The sequence below is a fragment of the Macrosteles quadrilineatus genome, unplaced genomic scaffold, assembly GCF_028750875.1.
Source record: "Macrosteles quadrilineatus isolate MER2022 unplaced genomic scaffold, UCM_ALF_1.0 Scaffold_4__1_contigs__length_99947679, whole genome shotgun sequence".
In the NCBI taxonomy this organism is placed as follows: domain Eukaryota; kingdom Metazoa; phylum Arthropoda; class Insecta; order Hemiptera; family Cicadellidae; genus Macrosteles; species Macrosteles quadrilineatus.
This window is the reverse complement of record NW_026542597.1, coordinates 9,901,397-9,916,363: the sequence shown is the minus strand read 5'-3', so window position 1 is coordinate 9,916,363 and position 14,967 is coordinate 9,901,397. Positions and strand designations below refer to the sequence as shown.

General features: G+C 34.2%; 1 protein-coding gene across 1 annotated transcript in view; it reads right to left on the bottom strand.

Annotated features, from left to right (window-relative positions):
- Positions 1-14,967, bottom strand: part of LOC128991751 (uncharacterized) — a 90,214-nt gene that overhangs the window by 6,152 nt on the left and 69,095 nt on the right. The window contains exons 27-34 of the mRNA XM_054414921.1: positions 8,857-9,036; positions 8,420-8,590; positions 6,686-7,027; positions 5,938-6,145; positions 3,419-3,560; positions 2,850-3,018; positions 1,206-1,442; positions 733-863 (exon numbers count right to left, since the gene is read on the bottom strand). Of these exons, the coding sequence (XP_054270896.1) occupies positions 733-863; positions 1,206-1,442; positions 2,850-3,018; positions 3,419-3,560; positions 5,938-6,145; positions 6,686-7,027; positions 8,420-8,590; positions 8,857-9,036 (1,580 nt within the window). The remainder of the gene's footprint in view (positions 1-732; positions 864-1,205; positions 1,443-2,849; positions 3,019-3,418; positions 3,561-5,937; positions 6,146-6,685; positions 7,028-8,419; positions 8,591-8,856; positions 9,037-14,967) is intronic.

Sequence of the window (14,967 nt, the reverse complement as noted above, 5' to 3'; positions counted from 1 at the left end):
TTAAGGTTTTCTTGATAAATGTATAATGTTTTTTTTAGTTTTCCTCCATTTCTTAATGTATTGATTAATTTGTTTAAAGTTAAATTTAATATAAAGTGTAATTTTATAAAATAACCCCTATGTAATTATAAATAATAGAATCACACAATGTAAAAATGCTACACAATGTAAAAATTGTAAAGAGCAATAAATAAATAAAATAAAATAAAAAATAATTGACATAATTCCTACCCCCCTATACTCGAATTTTTAGGACATAATTAGAGAGAAAGAACACATAGTTTATTAAAATACTTGAATATGGGTGTGATACGAGCATCTCACTCAGGCTTAATATGATAGTAAAATGTAATTCTTGGTATTTGCAAAAAAAATTGTAGTTGGGACCATTTCCCGTTGAAATCATTTGTTGGTCTCTTGTGAAAAATCACTGGGAATGGATACTGATAAAACAATTAGGGAGAACTAGTCTTATGAGGACTAGAGGAACTGCAGTTATTGGAAGAAACCTTAAGGAAACATATAAAAAAGATGCAACTATAAAATTAAGAAATATGTGATTGCAACAGGAGTGGAATAACAAAGAAAAAGAGAGGAAAACATTATAAAGTGGCTCTGTAGACCCTCAATCATGGTATAGTTGCATAAGAGTAGTAGCAAAGAGCACAAATTCTTAGCAGTTATACATTATTACAAAGTTTTAAATTTTCAACCTAGGAAAAAAAAACTTACATTTTACTACCCTTGTTGGTGCGTGACTCAGCCGAATGGGATCGTCTGAGTCGCAGTCTCGTGAAGAACCCAGGGCTGGAGGGCGAAGTTGAGGCACGGACTCTCGTCACACAGCTATCAGACCGGTTGCCCTGCCCACAGCAACACAACAGTAAACCAACCATGCCAGACGAAAACATTTATATTTACAGTTATCGATGTTGGATTGTGATCATATATGTTTTTAAGAGGTTGGCGGGCTTGATATTGCCTCTCTACATGGGCCTTGGTCCCAATGTGCAAGGAATGAAACAAGCAAAGTAAGGTGAGCAGGTACAGTAAGAATAAAATGTACTGGTAAATTTTCAGTGGTATCTGGATGAGAACCCAAGACATTGTTGCCTTATTATCACAGTCTGACCCACCCAATATGAGTGTTCTATCACATGATTTCCATATGTTAATCATTGAGATACTAAGCTAGCACCACTAACCTGGTCAGTGCTGTAGCTTTTGGTACATTCGCTGACATCAGGTGAGGAAGAGCTCTCTGTCGTGTCCTCTTCGTCTTCAGGCAGCGGCTCAAGCCGTCTGCGCTGTGGGAAGCCCTCGCGTCGCACCACTGACGACATCAGAGGAATGAGAGTGACACTGCCAAGCAGCTCGTCCATCATGAGAGCCTCCCTAGCATCGTCTGCGGCTGTGCCAAGGCCAGGACAGTCAGGACATTGCTAAAATGACAAGCATTAGTTTACAAGGGTGGGTAAACGAGTAGTCTTCTATGACTTATTTAACTCACTACTGGTGTTCTACAACCAATAAAATGATTATTTATTAATTAGAGATTATAAGTGAACAATGCTATGCTAAGCTGTTTGGTTGTATGTTTTGCAAACATACAAAACTAAACATTCATTTTTTACTACTTTGAAACAATCAAATCTGGCTCTAAGTATATGGTCTTGAGTCTGATCATGTTATGTGAGTAAAAAGTAAGTTCAGTATTGTGAGTTTTTAGTTTGGTAGTTAATTTTTAGTCAACTCATGATTAACTGAAGTTTGATCCTATTTAAGGTTTGCTATGTTCTAAAGCTCATCAAGTTATTTGGATAAAATAAACCATACCACGTTCTTGAAGATTATATTTACATTTGTACAACACCAACACACCAAAGATAGTTTTTGAATGAATGATATGACATCTTTGTTATTGTCTAAGATCAGCTGGTTCTTTAGTCGGGACTATCTATCTATATTTAATTCCGTAAGCGAATCGGTCCCCACTAAATATTTCGAGCTAAGAAAACGGTAGCATGGCTGTTGAGGATTCATTTTAAAGCTTTAAGTCCAAGGACGGTGGGAAAAAGGTGTAAAAAATTACCTCTGCTCTTTCCCACTGGCCATCAAAGATCCTGGCATTTTATAATGCAAGTAGCTACTTGCTACAGTAAATATAATCCGTTTGTATGTTAAAGTGTTTTTATCTTCTACCACAGATCAAACGACTAAAAATGCAAGTCTGCTATGGGCCCCTAGTTTTTATTAAAAGTCCAATGATGAAGGATAACTGGGTCTAGTTTTTAACCACGAAACAGCTTCTGACTTTCATCATGATTAGAGCCGGCTAGAGGGTGGGGCAGGGGGGAGGCAAAGCCCCAGGGCCCAGGCCTTCGAAGAGACCAGGTCAAATGTAACATTTTTTCTGCACATATATGCTAAAGTCAAAAATTTTAGAATATTTTTCCAGTTCACTACGTCATTTTTCATTTTTGACTTGAATTGTGTAATTCAAGTCTTGATGTGTTTAATTTTTGACTTCAATATAGTTGCAACTGTGGTCACTTGAATTAATCAAACTATTAAGCATTTAAGAAATGTATTATTATTTTGTGTAACAAAACGACTCGGAGGCAGCTCGACTAAATCAGGAAAATAAGGGGCCCGGGATCACTCAGCCCAGGGGACCATAACGGCTCTCGCTGGCCCTGATTTTGATCAAACTGATGACCTCCCGGTTACTAGTGAACACTACACACATCTATCCAGCTAATCCAGCTATAATCAGAAGTAACCCAGCTTAATATGATCACCATGATATTGATTAAAGAGTTGAGAGTTTGACAATAACTGTTGGTTACCTCGAGCGTAGGTGATGTGAGTTCTGAGTCTCCGCTGGTAGGAGTTCCCCAGATGTCTTCTCCTGAGGTTCCACCTGAAGTTTCACACTCGTCTTCCCCCGCCAGAGCCGTTGATGTTGCTGCCAACTCGTGAGAAAACACATCTTGGTCTGGCAGAGACCGAAGATATCTGGAAAATAAATCAGAACAAAAGTTGGATCAATATGTCTTATAACTAACTCTAATTGCTATTTCATTATTGGAAGTTCAAAACAGAGACAGATAGGCTACAAAACGTACACACATAGACATATCCAATAGGGCTTGTTTGGCTGGAGCTTGCAGTCAATGAGTATACCTATAATGCTCACTGCTGAATCTATGGAATTGGTTTTTCTGTATAAGTCAAGTGAGGCAGGGCTTCAATATTATTGCCTTTCAATTTAGCTCTGTCAGAATGCTTTTTACATAGGCTATTTTTATACTTAAAATCAAAAATAATGTGTATATTTATACACTTATTTTTATATATTACCATGTTCATTCAAAAGAATAGATCAGAATGTTTAACGTGTAAAATTGAGAAATACCTATCGAAAAATGAAGTAGCTCGAGAATCCTCTCCGAGTCTCTCAAATAGCGCCATCTTCTCTGCGACAAAGTATCCAGCTCGTATTGTCCAGCCTCGTAGAGACTGACTGACAGATTCTAGTTGTCCCCCCACCACTCCATCTAAACACACAAGGTCTACTACACGTCTACACTACACTACAGGAGAGGGACTATCAACTAGGAGTGTTACACAAAGGCTTCGAAAGATAATAACAAATGTAACCACTTCTTCTTGATTTCTGCTAAATTTATCGTTTGAACATCTTATTAATTTAGGAAATTGTCTTGTAGACAGTGTGCCATTTACAATTGGTTATGCCACATTCTACATAAGCGTTAGAATAGTACAAATTATTAGGTCTTCAATAGCCGATACAGAGACAACAAGTACAGCAAAGCATAAGGTCAAGTTTGTGGTACACAATTTCTATGGTGACAATTGCTAAGTCAAACAGGGACCAATGCAATAAAAGTAGATGAGATTCTAATGGCAATATTTAGAATACTGGTGGTACTAAAGAATAAGTACAACATCTAGAATCGAGTTATTTGAACAGACATAGAAGGGGTCTACATACACAAGTTTTTCAGAACCAATTAGTCAGTTGAATCCTGATGTAGGCACTAAAGCAGCAGATATTCACATTCCTTGAGTATGGTTTGGTAAAGTTTATAGAAATGGTGTTTTTAAAGTTTATAGTAAGGAATATTTTCCTGACTGGAGGAAAGTAAACCAATGTGCTGTATCATTTCAAACATTTATATAGTATGGAAACCACCATAGGTTAGTCCTCAATATAACTTACTATATTGACATTTGTTTCAATGGTTCCATTAGCAATACATTTTTGATCCTTTGCAATCTTAAAAAAAGTCAATATTTCTGCTCCCACAAAGATGAGTTGAGTGAGTAAGTGATAACCTTGTAGTGGTTTTTTCTCTGTTGTCTTAAATTGTTATTATAATCTTAAATTATTATGAAAAATACAAATTCTCCTTGTTTTCCCACTAGTAAATAAATAATGTCACATTTATTTGGAACTTGATTCTAAATGAAACTAAATTAGGCATATTTTTTTCTTCAATGGAGTTGCTTGGATTTCATAAATTAGCTAACGTTATGTAAATCAATCTTACTGGCAATGGTTTCGATTGTAACATAAAATTGAAGTTTTTCTAAGACATGTTAGAGTTCTCCACATCATGATGAATTTCTGTCACTATAGTTCGGCCGCTTAGAAAGCGACCTCCTCCAGCATTGGTTTAGCATTAGCGCGCAGGTCGTTTTCTAAGCGGCCGAACTATAGAACACGATTCTTTCACATCATTCAGTTTTTGCCACCCGGTTAAAAACATAACGATTTTACGCTGTGTCCATGTTTCTATAACACTACAATTCCTGATGTAGGAAAATATAAATGTGTTTGCAATATTCAGTTTGTCAATAACAAATAAACCATTGTAATCCACTTTCGTAATTATGGCAATTTCAGTGACATCTTAAAAACCGTTTATTGGAGTGCATCCAATAAACCAAAGGCAAGAAGAATTTGGATTGTTTCAAAATTAGTTGATTTCCCCAGACATTCCTTTTACAATCCTATATTTAGAAGAATCCAAAGTATTATTCATAACATTGGTTTGGATTTAATTAAGTTTATTAATACTGTGCAATAAACACAGCTGACGATATCAAAATATAATGAAAGACACTGAAAACGTTGAACTGACACATCAGTCACAATACGCATAAGCGTCATATTGACAAGGACTGACAGGCTTTCAAGCTGTGCAGTATGCAAGCTCTCACATGCCCCACTGACGCACAGCGATAACCGTCCAGTTCAGTGGCAGGGGATGACTGCAAACAGCACGGTACTCTGTCGTTGCCGGAACCGTGTAATGAAAGCTCTCATGGTCTTCTTGATATTTTATACAGTTTTTGTGATATGGAAGTACAACTATTTACCAGGAACAGAAAAGCAAAAATTTTTAGATGTCTTCAGACTTTTGTTTGGACAAATTTTTAATCACTGGGTAAACAAAAAATGGAATACCTAAAGAATTGATACCCAAGAGCATTTACAATATCTGGTATCTTTAGTTTATAATTTAGGACTCAACAATGTCAAAAACCCTTACAACCTCTATTTTAAATATAGATAACATACCGAGTCCAGTAGCTCTGTGGTAATGTCTAGGGCTGATAAGCAAGGCTTTATCATTTATCATCTTATCATTGGGACCACTCTGGATTGCCCTGTGAGCAACCACACACCATAATCAGTGTCTTATTGACGTCTCTGGCGAAGGGCAGTTGAAATTTAAAAAACAATATCCAAACTTAGCTATAGTATGAACTCACAAATCTTACACCATAACTATTGATCTCCTAATTGATTGTGCTCGTGTTTAGCTATCTACAAAAAAACCATAAATTCAAGAATATAATGTTTATTGTGACATAATACACAGAGTTAAATATGAGTTATATGACCTGCTGGAAGGTCTTCTTGCTCTTTGCCAGTCTCGTCGCCGTCCGAGTCATCAGCATCTAGTCGCTCCAGGCTGCTCACTGTGCCATAACGTCGCAGTCCGCACGGAGACAGCGACCTGTAGGGCGGCTCGTCCCCCTCTCCTTCCCCCTCACCATCACCCTCTGAATCATCTTCCGCCTCCTCTGTACTGCCTCCTCGCGACATCACCTTTGACACAATCTTTTCATCAGTGAAATTCAAGTGCTAAAGTACATTCTAAGCACTATTAAAAGATAAAAAGTATTTTGCCATGACTCATTTAAATTTTTACTGACAGGATCAGATCTGTATTCTAGCCCTTTAAACTCCAACATCCGATTTATCGGGCGTTTGAATTAACATAACCAAACTAACAACTATCTATCAGAGTATAACACAACAAAATCAGATAAAAAGCTACAACCTGACATGTACTGCAATCTGGAGGTAAAGTTAGGAACCACTAAACTTGAACTTTTACGTTGGCCGGAGCCGTAATTAATTACAGTATACAGATAAGTCCTGATCAATATTTGAACTGTAAGCGTGGAACAGGACGACTCGGGTGAACGATGATATCAGTGCTTTATTGGTGAGCTGCACATCAATTCAGGCATTTTGCAACTTTTAGCTCACCCTTACTTTTTTATGCCTTTATCATGCCTAAAGAGCATAAATGATGGATTTGGAGCATTAGCACATTAAGTTAAGTCTGACTAAAAGACTTACCTTTGGTGTTATACCATTGTCTACGGCTGAGCTAAGGCCAGCGTCCTCCCAAAAGTTGTTGTTGGCAGGAGAAATAGGCTGCGATGTGGGAGGACTGGGAGGAAGCACCGAGATGTGTGGCACCGGATTGAAGGGGTCTGTCGGACTCAGAGTCGGGGAGTTGGTCAGCGGAGTCCATCCTGCATCGTCCAGGGAAGTGAAGTTGACGCAGGATCGATTAGCATTAACATCTTTACGATTGGTCGAGTCCTGGTTATTGTTACTGACAAGGCACGTTTTATGGCACTGGCGGCAGACTGTGAGGGGATGCTCTGAGTTGGCCGATGTGGACTTCACCGTGTTCTGGAAATGAACAGCTGTGTTACAAAGATTTTTTATTTGAAGGATTTTTTTCAGACATTTTCCTTGGGATAAGTAAAACAATGTGTTCGAAGTATAAATTGTTCTAAAATCTGATTCCTGGTTGGGAATGGCCCTAAACCACTACAAGATTGAAGATTGATATAAAAATCCAGCACAAACTGGAAAATCACACATGAAAAAGAAAAACTACAAAGAGAATTGAATAGTATTAAAAACAAAAACTAAAATCCTGCAATAAAATATTAATATTATATAGAAGCACTCGTTTCGAGACTTGTGCTGCTGTGGAAATGTCATTTCACTGATCGCCAATGAAATCTACGCGTAAATGCTCAGCAGAGTTAACTTTCCACGGTTGACAATGAGAGATCATATGACAAAACGAGACAAAAAGATTTGTGAAAAAGAATGAATCAACGGACATGGCACCAAATCAAACTGTGCGTTGATAATGGTGGGATACACACAGATGTTTTGGATCACTAAAAAATGGAAAAATAATTGAAATATAACTAAATGGTTTATATTACCTCTCGGTCAGTGACCCTATTGTCGTCTTAGGCGACCGACTTCAGGCATCTACCACATCTACCCGTGCCGCGTGGTAGTGTCCTGTACTCTCCATCAGTTACTAATATCTGTACAATGTCTATCAGTGTTTTCGTGTTTTATGTTTTATGTTCTTGTCTTTGTGTTTACAGACGACCTCATTTTGAGTGAAATGACATTTTTAACCGCCTGATGATGGGATTTTAATCCCGAAACCGGTCACATAAGACGACAATAGGATCACTGAAGGACAGGTAATACAAACCATTTAATTCAATAAGTGATCCTGGGCCACTTAAGCATAATGAAATATTAATGTATTTTATACTAGGCCAACTGTTTTAAGACTTGATATATTTATTTACTTCACCAGTGGGTAGGGACTTTCCGCCCACCTTGTTGTACAAATAGAGGGCGAGGAAGGTATTTTTTGTTCAGGATTTTTGTTTCTTTTGTTTTGATTACACTTCACTGTTCTTTCTCTCCAGAGTACAGAACTAGATTAAAGATTCCAAAACTTCATTAAAACACTTGTTGGTGTTTTACTTATCATGATGGAAAATGACCATAAGAATCTCCCATAGAGCATAACATCTTAACTTTATTCAGTGAATGATATTTTGTGTTATGAAGATTTGGGAAGGATTAGGTATAGTAATACTCCGGAGATGAACAAAAGGAAACTTCAGATAGTCAATACTGTAAAAGAAATTGAGGTCTGGAATAAAAAATAATTGAATACTATCTAAATTACAACGTTAGCAGCATTATAGTAATTTTTATGGAGGTTTCAATCTTTTTGTTGTATCAATTTTTTGTTACCTGGCTGTCTTCAGGATCGGTGCTGTGTTCCGTACATCTGGAGGTGCTTCTCTCATAATCGGACACATCCAAATCCTCACAACGACTTTCATTTCTCGGTCCAAAGCGGTTCAGCCCTCCTCGTCCGTCAAGTTGGTCTTTACGACGGCGGAGAGTAGCAGGAGACCATACCTATAAATTATGAATAGTTTTACAAGTTTATTACGTTTAGCAAATTTCCCATAAGGGCTATTACTCTATATAATAAACTATTGATGGTACGACCTAGCCGTGGAACCTCTTAATTTTTTTTATTTTAAGGTCCCCAGTACCCTAAAATATGATGTCGTACAGAAATGTTAAATGTGTTCTGTTCTATATGAATAGACCTCGTATTTCACAAAAATATTTTACCGAAGCTAAAAAAGTGAAGGATTTTGGCGTGTTTCTTGTCCTACCTCAGGTTCAGGCTCGGTGTCGGGCGTGGCGGGGCCTGCTGTGCTGCCACTACCGAGCTGTCCCTTCATCCACTGCGCCAGGTGTAGAGCGCTACCTTTGTTGCTGCCAGACTTGCCCATTTGCCGGCAGCGATGCTCTATCAGCTGATCCAATCCTGTGCGTTTCTGGCCTTCTGAGACCTACAGACCGATAAAAAGAAATATTTTAGAATAATTTATGAGGCAATACATTTTCAAAGTGTATCTCAGATTGTAAAAAAAGATCTAACAAGAAAATAAAGGATTTATTTTTCCATTGGTCAGAAGCAAATTTTGAACACCGGTAATTATTTGAATATAGCTAAACGAATTCTCTAAGTAGTAATAACATCTTAAAGAAGAAAAACCAATTCTTTTATAGAGAACTGAGAGCTAACACAGTCTGATGATTAAGAGCAAATGATTAACATCTGGACTTGAGTTTTTGTCAAGCAATATTGAAGAATGGCATTTTGTGAAGAATATGCCTCTAATAGGTATATATTTCAAAAATGAAAAGTTAAAAACACTGTACAATAGAAGAGGCAGTTCCTAGATTTACCTTAAAAAAAGAACTTAAGTTTATTTTAGTTGCAATATGCAAAAAAAAAAAAAAATATATATATAAAGAAATTGATCACTTGATAATATCGATTTTCTATGTTGTAACACCCAGATCCGGCGGCTATAACATGACTGCCTCCTAGCTACAAATGCTTTAAAATAATAACTAAACAACACAACACCAATCAATCCTCTATGGTTATAAAATATACTTTGCCATGTCCTTTTGGTTTTCAAATGTTTTAATTTTGCTTAGAGATCACATACGATCTGAGAATAGATTGTGTGCAAATCAGAAATCAATAACAGTGAAAGACAGTTTAGTTTAATTTTCACTGATCCTATTATTTTTTTATGCAACTCCACCACTTTTTGGGTCTCTTTGTTTCCTTCTTTCTCTAAACAGAAATCCCGAGGGTAATTTGGCATGGTGTCCCGTGGGATTTTGTTGCACTATTGGGTGTAAAAGTGTTAAAGGAAACCTCCTGGGTCTCCCTCCTGGGCATGAGTCAAACTTTGATCAACAATCGTTTATGTGAATTTGTGTGAATCTCAACTAAGAGCTTAAATTGAAGTTACTATTGATCCTGCACAATTATTTGACTAAAAATGATTAATTTATTGCATCCACTGTCCTTTATGGTCAACAGATTAGTAATTATAAATCCTTAAAAAAAGTATTGCAATTGTAAAACTACATTTTTAACTACTAGTTATGCTTCTCCTAAAAATTTATTATAAAAAAAGAAATGGCCATACACTTTATGTATACATGTTTTCCACACAGCAAAATTTATACAGTCAAAAACCTACTAGTCTAAAATCTAAAACTAAATCTTGCTAACCTACTAACAGACTATGTTTTTCTAATTATATGAGTCTAAGTAAAGGTAGAAGAAATTCTTAAATTTAAAATAGAGCGACATTGTGAAAATGCAGAGTTAAATAGCTACTTTCTGTAAACTAAGCTAGGTGTAAACCATTATACAATATATACACTATGTTAAATATTTGCTCTTATCTTAATAGTTACGGTTACTATAAACTAAGTAGATAAAATTACTAGGTAGGTACTATTATTCACTGTGTGATGTTATACTTTGAATTAACATCAAGGTAAGACCTACAATTTAATATGCATGTATGTATGTTTTTTTGTAATATAATAGAAGAAAGTTCTATGATACTATTTTAGTGGGTAGACTACATTAAACAAAATCCAAAAATAGCCAACTTTAGAATAGCGTTATATTGTTGAGATGAACTTTAGAGTTCTAAAAGTTTCATAATAAAAGAATGCTTATAACGGAAGTTAAAATTATATTTTAAAATATTAATCATTTAATATTGCAGATTATAAAAAAAACTGCATATGTTCTGAAAACTTTATAATGGACTCTTTTATAATAGATACCGTAAGTATATCTTGATAATAAATTTTTTTATATCAGGTTTGCGGTTTATTCAATCTGAATTGTGTATGCATCTACCTTTTACAGTGAAGAAGAAGATAGAATTACTTTAATTAAATCATAGTGAGAAAACAGTGTAGGAGATAAGATTTTTCTAAAAGGTTCGATACATACTCTTTTTTTTTACAAAATAACAGAAATTATAAATTACATTACACTCAATAAGGTATCTTATAGAAAAAGTTTCCAGGTTTAGCTTTTTTACTATTTTAATTTTAATACTGAACTGTTGTACTGTCTATATCACTAGAAATGCAATGATCATTCTAAATTTTGCATTTCCTACCTAATACGGTCTGTAAGATCTTTTAAAGAAATTGCTAATCCTCTAAATAAAAGACATGCTTTTAAATTGTAAATTGGAAAATGTTCAAAATGAGTGAAGATTTGTTATAATGTTACATCATAATAATATAAAATTCCCTTGAGGAAATGATCTATAAAGGATCTAACTAAATCTTTGTAATGCATAAGGAGATTACAGTTCAGGGTTAATACATGCATTCAGTAACATATATTTTACTATACCCTTCCTAAAGTTTGAACACATAGTTATCATCATGCAAACATCGTAAGGTAGTTATATTTTATACAGACGTGCGTTCACACCAAAACAATACCGTTGAGTATGAGGTTCGTACCTTTCAAGGCTGATTCTTCAGGATGTCTCAACTAAAGTTTCTTCAAATTCTTCTTACTTCAGTTTTACATCCAAACACTTTTACTATAGTATATTTACTCACATTGTAAGTCCTGATTTAAAGAATAAGTTGGTCATTTGTATATGTTTATTAAATTAGGTGAAGGATCACATGCTGGAAAGTGTTATAGCTCGGTGAGAGTTAAGCTTATTCAACCCACGTGTTCTGAATTTGGGCTCTTCCCCATATACGAGCTAAACCATATGTATGCATGGTAAACCGTTTAATATAATGCAGGGGAAATCTTCATACTTAAGTTGGAATCAGTTACAGAAAACGAATTACTGTGCTGATTTAAAATTTAAAAACTATCTATCTATAAAACTGAATTGGTGTCTGTTTCTCTGTGGGGCTGCCATGACTAAAATACTAAATCGATACAGCCAAAATTAAACACACATATCTAGGAATGTTATAGAGGCCTATTCACTTCCCTAAGTCGGGCTACGCCTCTTGGATGTCCAAAGTTTTGAGGTGAGGTTTTCAAAAGTAAATGTTAATTGGTCTCCGGGATCATGAGAAAATTCACAAACTTTGTTTACCTTTCTGTTGACATTTCAATGTAAACAATCAGAACTGTTGAATGCTTATTTGACAATTTCAAAGAGCTGGTCCAAACTAATTAAATAAAATATTTTACACAATTATTACTAAAACTATGTCATTGATTATGGAATTAAAGAGAGATTCTATAACCGTAAGTTTTGATGATTATGTTATTGATAGGCTACATTTTAAAATTAAGAGTAAGACAGTTCAATGTAGGTCATTATTTTTTTGTATAAATTTGGTGGCTTTTCGTTTATAAATTCGAATTACTTAACAAGTGTTTGGATTAGGTGGTATAGTACATCTTCCTGTTGCGAAGCATGTCAGAAAAACTGGTTTTAAATAAAGATGGAATTGAGATTTTTAAACTCATGTAAAGAGAAGGAACCAATGCTTCTAGGCATCAAACACTGCTACAGTACAACAATTAATTTTGATTAATGAAAATCAGCTGTAATTTGAAACATGTGTTATTTTAAAGTTTATTAAGGGACTCTATTTCCCATTGTGTTTAACTATTTTCTAATTAAATTATTTTTAACATTTTGTACGAAGGTGTTGGTGTTGTTAAAGTTTTAAAATAGCAAACTGGATTTTGGGAACAGTTATACTTGTATTTGTAATGTAACTTACATTTTTCAGATGTATTTGAAAAGTGTTGTTCAAAGGTTTATTGCGGACATTTTCCATCACGATGGTAAAAGACAATATACCGTGTAAAAAAAACAATACACAGTGTATTGTTTTTTTACCATCGTGATGGAAAATGTCCGCAATAAACCTTTGAACAACATTAACTCACAATCACCAACAATGAACTTCAAACAAAGTATTTTAAAAGTACTATCATAAATAATGTAGGGTGCTTTTTGGTTGCTTTGCTAAATTTTAAAATTTAATATCCTAAGACAGTACTCATAAAATCCTGTGTAATAAATTGAATATTTAAATTTTTGTTCACAATTTAGCCACTTTTTTCAACAGAATCTGCAATATCTGGATGTTGATGATTCTATTGATTGTCAACATGAAACCAGCTCAACCAGAACTGATTTGTGTTAGGTATATCATTGTGGAGTGTCTCTTTTCCTTTCAGAATGTGTTGAAATTTTTAAATAATTAATTATATTTTTTTGTTAGATATAAAACCTGGTGTAAACAAATTTATGTACACAATATAGGTAGCTAAAAGTGGTACATAAGAAATGTTTGCAATGGTTCAAATATGAATATCCATATTAAAATTTTTTTCAAAAGGTGGAAAACATCAGAATATCCTCCAAACTGATAGTGTGAAAAAAATGAAATTTAATATTTACTCATTGATAATACAATTCACTGGGAATTTCACATTGCATTATATAGGCTACAATTTACATTCTATGATTATATGAACACAACTTATGTATGTGTTTTTACTTTGAGTTTTAAAATTTGTTTTAAAACAAAGGTTCTTTCTGAAGTCTACACAAATGGCTTTTAAACTTTGATAGCAGATCATCAGCTCAGCTTAGCAAAACATTGTCATAATAAAAGTTAAATTTAATCCTAGAATTAAAAAGTAGGAACAACAAGATCAATTTTAGACAATAATTTTTCCTTCAAGTTACTTTACTATTTATCTAGCATTAAATCTTGTTTCTTGGAAGTAGAAAACCCCTTAATTGCTTTTTAAGCTTTTTAGAGAATTTTTGTTTTAACTTCACTTTCAAAACAATGTTACAAATATTTTAAAATAGTTCTCGTTTACCTTTGTCAATTAATACTACAGTATTAACTATGGAGCTATATATGAGATAGAGTAACTCACTTCAATCTATGATATGAGATCTAAAAACAACTTGTTTTCATTTGAAACAATTTATTCTTTTGGTTGCAAAAATATCACATAACACTTGCATAACAATATAAAACTATTTCAAAATTTAAAATTAGTGTACATTTTATACCACAAACTAAATTAGGTTATTAGGAGCATGAAATATATTTTGCCAATAGCTTGGATAATGGGAGTGGATTTCAACTGACCTTGTTTCATAATAAAAAAATATCACTTTAATTTTTATTTGTAAAAAACAAAGAATGGGTTGAAACTGACAGAGTTATGGTGGTTACAACAATGGTAAAATAATTCAGTCATATTAAAACATAACAAGTCCAAGCTTTTTTGAAGGTGTCAAGTAGTCAAGTGTTCAGTTTCGTAAGGATCTGTAAGGTGGCTTTAGCTATCCAAACCCTCTTTATCATACAACAACTAAAAATTTCATAACAAGATAAACTTGTTTTTATTTGAACAAGTTACCACATACTAATTGCAGTCAGGATATTTATCAATATTATTCTTAAGTGTAGGCCTACTGATTTCTTAGTAAGACTATTTTTTATAATTTTTGAAGAGTGCAAATGCCAACAAGATGGATTATGAAACAAGATCATGTTGCTCTATAATGAAGTAATAAAAGTAATATCTAAATTTAAAATCTATGAACAAATATAGGCGCTGGTCATTAAAGTTATGTTACTGTTTAGGATTAAAGACAATCAAAATTGTATCCTATAGACATGTTTGAAACATGCTAACTTACAACAGTTTTCTAACAAAATACAGTAATTATCATTGGCACAGATCACACTGCAAACCCATTACTAAATCCCATAAGCCACCCATGCCATAAAAGTTGAAATACAAATTGTAAAACAATGCTTTCATGAAACAATAATTAAACTTAAATTACTCAGAAATGGCTGATTTTATGAAAAAATGCTAAGAACGCTTTTATTTAGAATTTTGAAATAAAAATTCACTC